Source organism: Apis florea, unplaced genomic scaffold, assembly GCF_048593485.1.
Source record: "Apis florea isolate Af1SG1 unplaced genomic scaffold, ASM4859348v1 contig_3766_pilon, whole genome shotgun sequence".
Lineage (NCBI taxonomy): Eukaryota > Metazoa > Arthropoda > Insecta > Hymenoptera > Apidae > Apis > Apis florea.
In genome coordinates, this window is record NW_028256843.1 from 504,739 (window position 1) to 516,807 (window position 12,069).

The following is a 12,069-nucleotide window of genomic DNA, read 5'->3' on the forward strand; positions in this document are numbered from 1 at the left end:
TTATTTATTTTGTATTATTAATATTAAATGGAAGTGGATATCAGCGTTGAAATTTAGCAATAATTGTTTATACATATTGTCTATTATATTCGAACGATATTAAATAATTATTTAAATATTAGAATCTGTATATATTTCACTATATTCAAACTGATATAATAATATATACGTGTATTATATCAATCATAAAATTTTACATTTTTTTTATAAAAATTGATATTTCAAATTCATTTCCTGATTAAAACAAATTCAATTCTGAAATATCTCATTGAAATTCCGTTAGAAATTTCATCGCATTCGAATTCTATGGGATAAAATTTTCGAAATTCCTTCGGTATAAATTTAAACGATTCTATCCAAAAATTTTATCTTACAAAAAAGTTCATCTTCGATTCGAATCTTTCATTCGAATTCCAAAAAAAAAATCTCATTATCTTCGTAATCTTTCGAAGCAAAAATAAATAATTTTCCGATATTGTAGAGAAATTTATCACGCGACTTCGATCGTTATATCAAAACATTTTTTATTTCCCATAAAATACAGAGATACATCGATTAAACGAAAGATCACCATTTAAGGGATAAATTGTACATTTATAATAAATTGTACGAAAGTTTTTGGGCGCGTCATTGATCACCGTGGCAGCTTGTGATTATCGAAGGAAACGGAGATTTCGATAGATTGTCACTATTTTGTGACTACAGTCCCCGTGACCCCGTGATGAGGTGCTGCAACGACGCCGCGAACCTTCTGAAACAACCTATTTCGTTTATCGACGAGGGTCAATCCAGTTTTTACCGTGTTCGAGCGAAAATTTTTATTCTTTTCTTTTTTATTTTTTTTTTTTTTTTAATTCTTTTTATAATTTATATATCTTTGTCCTTTCGACAAACCTTGAAAGAATTGACGGAATCCTTGTCCTCGTCGTTGTTCCGGGGGCCAATTCGCGCGTTGTATGCCGGCACCGTACTCAAACGTAGGCAGAGATTTCTCAGCGACCTTTCCATCTCCTTATGGGTCACACTGTGCTTGCCAGCGGTCACCGCTAGATTTCTTGCATCCTCCAATGATTCCTCGAGTATATCTGCGAGGACCGTCGAAAGAATGGCCTCCGCCTTCTTTGAGATGATGTACGTTTGATCTGCATGATCGAAAGAAGTGAGAGATCCAAGGGTTTAAAGTGGACGTCGAGTAATAAAGCAATGTAGGGGATGATTCAATAGTTTTGATCATCTAAGAGTCAATCTCTTATCAGGAAATTTTCAAATATTAATTCCAATAAAAATTATTTATTTCATTTCAAGTAAAATTTGTGTGATTTTTATGGATATGGAAAAAAAATTTTATTTTCGAAATTTGTATAGAGAATGGATAAAAGGTTCGAGATATTCGAAGGATAAAGTGGTTAATTCGAACGTATATTTTTTGCAGGGAAGATAATAATTTATAGTTTCTGTTATCTCATAATGCTTGAAACTTTCACGACTTAATCGTGGCTCTTTTTCTTTAATTTATGCACTTTTTGGTTCCTTACTATTATATTAAAAATACATTTTCTTCAGAATTGGAAAAGTTTTTAAGAAATAAGAACGCGAGTAGATCCAGCTAGACCGCGAGATCGTGGAAGTTTTTTAGAACAAACTTGTAACACGAAACTTTTAGTGTCTGAGGAGTTGAGTAATAAAAGGGAGAATTGACTTCCCTTCCGACTGATTGCAAGTGTCTTTTTTAATTAATACTAATAACATAAATATACATTTTATTAATCGTGTGCATATTACTCGTTATTTCTATCCTCTTTGTGTATATATATATATATATATATCTATGATCCATCCACTTCATCTTTTTCCTCGCGAAAATATGCTTCATGCATTTACACAACAATACAAATTGAAGTCAAGCACGAGTAAAAAGAAACTTTCGTAAAGAGTTTCCTATCTCTTAATACATTTTCAAAATGCCAAATCAAAATGCCTGCGACACTTTCCTCGAAAACTTTTCCCATTACGATATTCAAGAAATGCACGAAGTCACCTTTCATACTGCGCAATCTTTCATTCCGTGGTTGGAAGCGAGAGGAAAAGCGGCGATCCACGAAGAAAATAGCACGAAACGATTCCTTTCAAATCGGAGGGGGGGCCGTCGATGATTTTCAACCGCAATCGCGATTGAAACCGCTAGCCTTGAGCGTTGACTCACAGGATGGCATATCGTGTACACATAGGTGTGGTTGGCTTTTTATAAGCGTGGGTGTATCTCATTTCGTAAAGTGCAAGACCACTTCAGCCTGGCACCCTTCCATCGGCATCTAAACCCTTATGTCTCTCCTTTTATCGTGATTTCAACCTCCCTCGCCCTACCTCCCCCCCTCCTCGTCCCCTCGCAAACGTTTTGCCGACTGTTTCAACAGAAGAAGAACAGTGCGATATCCCTCCGTCCTTCACGACTATTCTCTCTGAACAATTTCTTAAGACGCAGAATAGTTATCTATTCTGACGTTCTTCGAACGTCACGTGAAAAAAAGAAGGAATAAGAGTTTCGTAGGATTTATAATGATAATGAGTGTGATAGAGTGATCCTTTAACTTATTTCGATCAAGAAAGGAGGAAATCATTTCAGTATCTCATTATGTACCATTAAGTAATGTAAGAAATAAACATGTTGATCGGATATCTTACCTTAAAATTCGATTAAACTCTGTTAAAATTAAGAAAAATTTAAACCGCTACAATTTCGAAGATAGTGACTTTTAATCAACGAATCAAGAATCGTTAGAAGCGTTGAACTTTCCTCTTTGAAACGTTTTTTGATTTATTTCGATACGACTTCCTGTTCCCTAGATATCGTCGTATAAAGAAAAAGATAATTTTCGATCGTTTACCATCTCTGTCTTTGTCGCTTACTCGGATCTTTTGCTCGCTCTTTGTCTCACTGACCTATCCCAAACTCCAGACAAGTGGCAGACGCGATTCCTAGAAATGTATACTAGTAATACATTATTCTAGAAAGAATATAGTACGCATTTCTAGCAAAAAATGTAGATCACGGGCCCATTCATAATCTCTGCACTTTCTATGGACACTTTGAGACCTTATATCTCAGCAATCAATTGAGATAACGAGATCAAAACAAAAAGCAATTTAGTATTTTTTATATAGATAGATGAAGTTTCATTTGTGACTGTGCATTATTATTATGATGACAAAGTATAAAAAAAAGTTTCAAAAAAATCTTTTTATTGTATCTGCATAAATAATGATGTTAAGGAGAGCAAGATAAATGAAATATCCTATATATTTGGATTTTGGAAATGTATGAAAGATGAAATTGTATATTTATACAATTAAAATTCTTTATTATCTAAGTTATTATTGGCTTGAGAGAATACAGCAACGAATCAAATAACTTGCGTATATATAAATCTACGCTATAATAAATCAAGAAAAATAAAAAGAAAATATAATAAAATATTTTATATTTTTAAAATTGTTATATGTTAGCGTATTATTAAAGTTTAAAGATATATGTTTTAAATAAATTTTCACTATTTATTATCTAATTAAAGAAAGGTATATAATATGAATTAACCTTACGAATTAATTACTTTTTTTTGCTGCTTTTCTTTATATTAAACGATAATAAATACAAAATTATAAAAGATGTATTAATTTTGCTTAAATAAAATATGAAGCGATTAATCGATTGTTATAATCATTTAATTATTTTTAAACTTTTTCGTGGCTGTTACAAGAACTTTGAAACTTCTTTAATTATAGGTTAATATGTTTCCAATGTGTTCGCTTACTTGTATTTCTTTTTATTGCTGGATGTTTATTCTTGTTCCGTGTAGGAAGATTCTTTCGACGCATACTTTTGTTAGAAAAAATTATAAATATTTTTTGTTAAAACATTACGCCTGAAATAATTTATAGATTGCAATTGAAATTTTACGTCCTTACATGTGTGTCCAAATAATATACTGTTGATTTGCAACCAAATTCATAGAATATCGAAAATATACGTGAATCTGTATCTGTAATCTGTATATAAAAAGCCAAAATAGAAAGGAAAGAAGTTAAAGAACAGCAGAAAAATTTTACTTACAAATTATGTATTAAATAAATAATAATAATTAAGTAATTATTATCAAAGGTAATTAAAATATTGTCAAATAAAAAATAATTTTGATAATGCTGGAAATCTAGCATTTCGAATGTCCATTTATAAATCATTTTATTTTAAAAAAATTACATTTTATCAATTTCTTCCCATATACAATGAATACAATGATTATTCATGCTGATTTATATTTACAGATAAATAGAAAACAATCCTTCTAATCTTCTTTCAGACGATTTAAATATAAAAAAAATTCAATAAATATTATATTATGATTTGACCATGGGACAATTGAAATTTTAGATATTGGAAGCCACAAAAGTAAAATTTATTCGTGTATGAAACATAGAGAATATTTATCGTACGTAATACTATGCAGTATTAAAATTGTAGTCACGTAAACGTTTCTATTCCACGACGTGATATTGCATCTTAGTGGAAGCTAAGAAGATACAATTTTTCTTACAAGTATTCGAATATACGCGACTAAAGCCTCGGGTATATAGATTACGGAAGATCAGTAAAATAAATATATAATGCATAGATGATATACTGAAAAATAACTATAAAATACGTTTATCGCCTACGCGAATGCCTGGTGAAAAATGTATTTTTATTAAAAAAAAAAAAAAAGATTCCGTTTTATTTTTATTATTCATCTTTCGTTAAATTTGTATTAAATATTCCTCGAGATAAACAAAGTGGAGTTCTATTTGAAGAAAAATGGTAGCGTAACGGCACGTTGCCTTTTAAAATAATTGTGTTTACTAAAAGAAGACTCGTATAATTTGTCCAACCATAAAAATATAATTTGCCAGTGTAAGAGATCTCATACAAGGGATCTCTTTGCTTTAATATAAATATAAAGAAAAAAATAAGATAATAGATAGGAAAAGGATAAAAATATTTTTTTTATTAAAAAGGAAATTCTTTGCATAAAATTTAACATTTCAAAATTGCACCGTACAATTTTATATCCTCAATATTTTCGATTTCGAGCTTCGCGAAGAATTTAACAATGCTCTTCTCCGATTGTTAACGTCGAAATTTATCGGATGAGGAAAGAAAGACTTTTCCCCTGTGTATCCTCACTCTTTCCTCCGCGTCTATTCTTTCGTAGTTGATACAAATCCTTACCAACGGTGTCCAAGGAAGTTTTGAGTCGAGTTGAATCAATGAAAAGATAAATCTTCTTCCGCCTCGAGAAAACCATAGAATTTACGAATCGTAATGGGTTGAAAACGACGAAAACTCTTTAAGATTCATGAGATCATTTTAAAATGCATAGAATTTTTTAAATATTTCGTTTCAACTATTTATTATAATCCTCTGATTTGTCCATTAATAAAAACTATTTTATAATTTTTCCCTAATTAAGAGGACATTAAAATTTATTAATACAAATCTATAGTAATATTACATTGCAGAAATATAATTTGATTATATTATCTTATACCTTCTTATCTCATAATGAAATACAAATAAAATAGATCTATAAACAATCTAGGCATAATAATTTTTCAGTTAAAAGCAATATCTTCATTCAACAATTCACATAAAAATTGTCTTTTATATCTTATTAAATCATAATGTTTCTAATGATCGTCATCAAGACATCATCCTTAACTCGAACACTGAGGCAGAAACAAATCACTCTGTACAGGTTTATAATTAAGTTTTTAATGTGAGCGCGCGGATATTAGTCTTCCGCCAGGATGGACGTAGGATCCACAGGGTGCAAAAAGGAGAAGGCGGCGAAATGGAAACGGAGATAAAACCAGAGGAACGATCCGGTGGCCTCCCTTCTTTGTCTTGCCTCCCCTCTTCCTTCTTCCTCCCCGTTTCTTATTAAATTTCCAAATCAACGACCGCGAAATATCTCGACCGATCTGTCCACGGACTAAATTTTCCTTCGTTTGATTGAGTCACCAAATGTGAGTTACATTACAAGTTATAGATTGACTTAAACATCACATCTTTGAAATAAAAGTGAAATAGACTGTTTGAAATATTTCATTAATTGAAATTGTACTCGAGAGATTTAAGTCTATTTTTTTTCAAAATTCAAATTATATTTATCATTTTATCATTAAGCTTAATAAATGATTTTAATTTTAATGCTACAAGATGCTACAATCTTTTTGTACTGATGAATAATAAAAAACGAGTTAGATTATTTTGGATTTTAGTTATAGAATTGTGGAATGATTTTCAAATTAGCTTCTTTTCTCATTTTATCTAATTTTTTATTATATTGCTGTTAAAAATGGAAAAAGTTCATCCCCAAATTTAAAAAATTTGGATATTTATTCGCTACTGATTCTGATTCATCTATGTGTAAAAGTTTTCATCGACCAATCGTGAAAATAGTTTTTTCGAAAGAAAAATACATGACTTGTGTTTTCCTCGTAGACAAGAACAGAATTTACGAGGTTCGAAAACGTTAGGGCGTCCGTCATAAATTTTGGAACGAGCATGAAAGAACCAGCCGCTATATCAGCGTCTTGATTTACTCTAGAAATATTGTCGTGAGTTGGTGATAAGCTCATTATTTATATCTACCTAGTTATTCATACGAGATCTAGAAATATTTTGTAATAATAGTTAAAGTGGATGTACAGAACATGATTATTTTTTTCTTTGATTGAATTAATATCATTAATCATTCAAAAAAAAAAAAAATTAAAATATATCGAGTGTGTTTATAGATATAAAAGATTAAAATTTAAAAATATGAAGTGGATGTTGTTCCTGCGAAATATATTATCATGCTCTACATATTTTGACAAATTAATCAGTTAGAAAAAATAAAACAACGAGAAAATTTAAAATAATTAATCTTATACGAACAAAAAAAAGTCAGAAAAGAATTGTTATATATTTAAAATAAATAATATTATACAAAATAGAAATTTTAAGAAAAAATAAACGAAATAAAAACAGAGAATAAACTTCTCTTTTTAAATAGAAAAAGAAAAGCATCCATTGTGCATATTTTGTACTCAATCGCGATGATAAAAGAAGATTATATTTTGAAAAATTAATTAATCCTATCAACTTTAATTATGCCACATCCTCCTAATGTACTTGAAACGTTAACGAAACTTTTAATTGCAAGACTGAACGAGTTTGTAATACACGTTTCGTATAAGTTGATAATGGTACAAGCCAACTAATAAAGTTGCTAATGAAAAAAAATCTTGAATTAATGAAACATTTCGTTTCGTTCTCGTAAAACTTCCACACGATGAAACAAAGGTTTACGAATAATGCATACTCGCTTCGAAAATTTTAAATAAAATAGAATGTTTATTTATGTGTATTTGCATTGGTGAAAATTTTCTCTTTTTTTTTTGACATTTATTTACATTACATTCAATACGATTCACTTAATATTTGTTCAAATATTTTAATTATAGATATTTTTCTTCGATCTACAATTCTAAAGCAGAGCATTATATTGGTATTAATTTATTCAAAATTATTTGATGAACAAAATTTTTCTCATATCAGAAATCGTTATATTATCTCAAAATATCCAAAATTTTCATTTAAATCTCAATCAGTCTAATTTACTTGTGCAAAATTTTATTTACAAAATCCTATGAACTTCCTTTTCATATTGCAAATTTATATATCCTATATTAATTTCTTCGAATTATTACGAATTCCTGAAACTCTATAAACATATTATCTCGCAAAATTTATTAAAAATTACAAAATTTTATCAACTTGCTGTTCGAATCGTATTTATATTTTCCTTTTCGTCACGATGCAACAAACAATAAATCGCGCGATATGTCCGACTCAGGGAATCCTGTAGAAGGAACAGATTGCCAGCAATTTATTTCCAGATAGCGTGAAACAAGATTCACTGGACGAACATTGTCCTAACGATGTGATTTATCGTTGGCCATCATCGTCTGGATCTCTGTCAAGTCGTGTGCAGACCAAAATCTCTGTTGCATGAATCGTGTGTGTATCGCGACACTATACATTAAACGAGCCACTGGGAGAGATCTCTAGATTCGCGGCTGTGGGATAAGCGGCTTAACGAAATATCTGCCAGTCCAGCAAATCGTTGCCTTTGCCTCTGAAATCAGTCAACAATATCCCAAAACGTCGAAGAGTTAATGGAAGAGAAACAGTTCCCTGTCAAGTGGGTATTGCAACTCGAATTTATGTAAAGCTGTATTCGTCGCGGACCGTTTCCAATTGTTTTTCGCCGTTCAAAGCTTTAGAAATTGACGTTTGATGACTATTATCTTCCGACAATTGATAGATGGATTATATCTACGAATCGTTCGAACGAAAGAATGGAAAATCGATTTATGGTTAGATTGATGTCGAAGAAAAAAAATAGCTACGAGTGAAAGCAAAGCACGTGTTATTTATTTATGCGTAAATTATCTTATCTTTTATTTGAAACAAACAATTATTTCACAGATCTCAAATTTGAAGATCGATTCCAAAAATAAAATTACTCGTCAATTATTGCTTAGTTATCGATTAACTGAATCAACCAGGCATAGAACTATTACTTACCTATTATATTTTTCATCGTCTTCAACATCGTATGGTGTATACTCTTCACAAACTCGGTCTCAAGTTATTAAACAACAAGGTTTATTATTCATATATACAAACGTTTACATGCTCGTTAAAATGTTCGACCAATTGATTGACCAAGCGTTAACGCGTTCGCCTGTGAAACGCGCTCATTCTCACACGATACATCAAGTATTCACACGAAACAATGTTCAACACGAAACCACGTTTACCGTCGATGACATCGGGTATACGGGAAGCCTTTTCGATTGGGAGACGAACATTCAAGGAAGAAAATTTATTGTCTATATACAAACGTCGTGATCGTCAAGACGCTCCTCTTTGTCTATTATCTTTTCTCTTCTCTCTCTCTCTCTCTCTCTCTCTCTTTTTTTCTTTATATTTAAGATTAATTGCTAACTTAAAAACTAGGTGAAAAATAAGATCAAGACCTCGACAGTTCGGGATGGAATCTTAACGATACTTATTGTCTATTTACAAAACTTTTGTTTGTCATGCTTGGCGTTTTTTGGCATGAATCAATCGTAGTTTCGCGGATAGGAGAGTGAATTGTGAGCCACGGTCGTTTCTTTGTTCCATTTAAGCGTGTATAAGGTGTTGTATAAAATTTTATGTCAGTCGTTAAACCCCAAACGATTCGTTTTATTTAACCCTCTAACGTTTTACGCGAGGAAAGAAATTATTGTTTATTGATTTTTAATACGAGAATCCGAAGCCTAGAAATTATTATGAATGGCTATTTGGTAATTGATATGTGAAAATTAAATGATTAAATTAAAATCGAATATATGCTAGCCTCGTGATCAATCATGAATCCGAGCATATATTAAAATTATCCTTTTGATGAATTTTTAAAAATTTTCAATCAAAAGATTCAACGTAAATTGAATGATCAAAGTATATTTCAGTAATTACGATTTCTGTCTGAAAGATCCATTAAAATATATATACGTTTCATTTTATTGAAATTTTCATTTCAACTTTAAAGCATAAATATTATAAAATGAGTTACGATAAATTTATATAGATTGAAGCAGGTTAAAATAGATATACATATTGTCTAATTAAAGCTGCTGCCCCGAATTATTTTTGCTTTTTAATTTTTTATTAACCGGATATAATATAAAATAAAATATCTGTAGATAAAATAGCTCAACTTTTAGCCAAACTTTCAACATTTATAATTTTATTAAAAATAATATTAAACAAAAAATGAACAAACAGTTTCGTTACATTTAACCGTTATGAAACGAGATTATAATTATTACAGTTATTATAATTTTTCGTTATATATAATTTTTCGGTGCATTTTCGATTTTTCAATTTAAATTTTTCACACTAGTTTTACACCTTTTGTTTTTTTCTTTTTCAAATACTTTTCCAAAAACCGTATTAACACGACGAGCAGCTTTTAACGTATTATATCAAAATCTGAATTTAAAAAGTCGAATTCATTTACGTTTCATTTTAATAACTATTCAACAAGCTATTAGAATAATTTTCTTGAATAATTTTTCGCGTTTTCGAAGTTGGCCATTTCACACGCAGCAATATAATTCGATAATACAGACAACGTAGAATAAAATGAATAAATAAATCTTACAAAATACACATATCCACAAGTTTCAAATCGCGGGACGTTGACGTTATAGAGAGTTAAATTCAAAATCATTGTTTATTCCAATACCTACCTTTTCCCCAAAGGGTGGGGATGAAAATACGAAAATCATCGAAACGAATCATTCAAGCGTCAAAAGACGATTGAAAATTGATAACTGTTCGAACGAGATACCAATTCAATACGGTACTAGAAAACGAATCGTGGCCTCTTAGTTTGGTCAACATCAGTCGTAACGCCACGATCTTCGATAAACCAGGCCATAGGAGCCATCTATATACAGCTTTCCTGGACGCGAGAACTTCTCGTGTAAATATCGTGGCTACGATGAACCGGGAGCGTGCTCGGCCGTAACGGACTCAAGCTTCTCTCCACTTTCTTCACGTACCCGTTCGGATATATCCACGAATCTTTCGTATGCAGCACGGACGAGGGAGACGGATAATCCAACTCCTCCAAACGATCGAAATCTTTCGTCCTCTCCGATTTCACGGCCTCGTACCCCGGCTCGAATATGTCCGGCCTCTTCTCCATCTTGCTTGGAATCACGTCCGGATCCTCGTCGGTCACATCGTTCCCCACCACCTCCCCCTTCGCCTCGCTCCTCGACTCTTTGCTCAACGGGGCCACCATTATAGTCCCCCTGTCCTCCTTGCCTCCGCCGTACTGCGCCACGTCTGTGTGAGCCTTGATCGGTTGCAACGACGGATGGCTGCGACGATACAAGGTCAGAGTGATACCGACTATCAGGATGCACACGGCCGTTATGCCGCCGGCGAAACACGCCACCAGAAGGCTGTAATCCGGGCTGTCGTCGGAAGTTCCGCGATCTGGGGACAGAAGGAAACGTGACTGAAACGTGGAAGACGATCGTTATCGCGCACAGCCGTTGGGGGAAATACGTTGCGCCCAAGGGTTGCTAACGAGCCTTTTAAAATCGCTGACGATCGTTAACGTGCGCCGCCGTTCCAGTCAGCGCGCAGTTTTTGCGCCCTTGTTTCTCTTCACCGATCGGGGCGGACGCATAGGTGTCGCCCCGGATACGTAACTTCGGCAGGGGTTTCGCGGGGGGATAATTGAATTTCGTTATTGAACCGCGGCCAGTTTCGAAATTTCATCCCGGTAAGCTGAAGCTACGTTCGCGCAATTAGAAACGTAATTAAGACTCGTTCGACCAGACTCGGTGGATTTTGTAATGGAGATCCGGCGACTTAATTAGCTACGCTTCCGGAAAGTTTTTCGGTCGGAATTGGAATTTCACGTTCGTTGTTTTATTTTTCTATTTTTTTTCTTTTTTTCTCACCCTCTTTCTCTCTCTCTCTCGTCTCTTTTTATTCGAGGATAATTTCTTCGTTATGATACTGATAATTTGAATCGAATGAGAAACTTGAAACTTTTTTGCCGAATAATTAAATCGTCGTTTACTCCTTGAAAGATTTTTATTACAATTTTTTTTATTCGGAGATAAATGCATATTACACGAATTATATCGTATACATATTTTGATAACACCTATTTTTAGATAAGTGACGAGAGAATATTTTTATTATTGTTATATATTAGGAAGAAGATTGATTTTATTTATTTCGAATAAAATATCCAGGAAAAGTAAATAATCTATAGCAAAGAATATTTCTATACTATAAAAACTATAAAACATAAATGTTATCTTCAAAATAAAATAAAATCTGTAAGAAGTCGATAATAAACATGTGATTAAATAAAAAGAAAAAATTCCAAATGACCGGTATTTTAAAAC

At 32.1% G+C, this 12,069-nt stretch overlaps 2 protein-coding genes across 3 annotated transcripts in view; both read right to left on the reverse strand.

The window, feature by feature from the left end:
- Positions 1 to 507: 507 nt before the first annotated feature.
- LOC147656455 (uncharacterized) lies at positions 508 to 4,008 on the reverse strand. 2 transcript variants are annotated; one of them, XM_086915071.1, is made up of 3 exons: positions 3,810 to 4,008; positions 895 to 1,142; positions 508 to 761 (listed from the first exon to the last, which is right to left on the reverse strand). In XM_086915071.1, exons 1-3 carry the CDS (start codon positions 3,871 to 3,873, stop codon positions 654 to 656), a joined length of 420 nt encoding a protein of 139 aa, XP_086771197.1. In that variant the 5' UTR covers positions 3,874 to 4,008; the 3' UTR covers positions 508 to 653. The 2 variants fall into 2 exon arrangements, with proteins under 2 accessions (XP_086771197.1, XP_086771198.1); XM_086915072.1 differs by having other exon boundaries at positions 508 to 751; positions 3,810 to 4,006.
- Positions 4,009 to 8,732: 4,724 nt separating this feature from the next.
- Positions 8,733 to 12,069, reverse strand: part of LOC100871951 (neural cell adhesion molecule 2) — a 46,225-nt gene continuing 42,888 nt past the window's right edge. Inside the window, exon 9 of the mRNA XM_003696754.4 lies at positions 8,733 to 11,140. Within this exon, the coding sequence (XP_003696802.2) occupies positions 10,584 to 11,140 (557 nt within the window). The 3' untranslated portion in view covers positions 8,733 to 10,583. The remainder of the gene's footprint in view (positions 11,141 to 12,069) is intronic.

Coding starts and splice junctions, on each gene's coding strand:
- LOC147656455 (XM_086915071.1), bottom strand. CDS start 3,873: ATGCGTCGAAAGAATCTTCCTACACGGAACAAGAATAAACATCCAGCA. Junction 1,143..3,809: donor AGCAATAAAAAGAAATACAA/GTAAGCGAACAC, acceptor TCGATCATGCAG/ATCAAACGTACATCATCTCA. Junction 762..894: donor ATTCCGTCAATTCTTTCAAG/GTTTGTCGAAAG, acceptor TAAACGAAATAG/GTTGTTTCAGAAGGTTCGCG.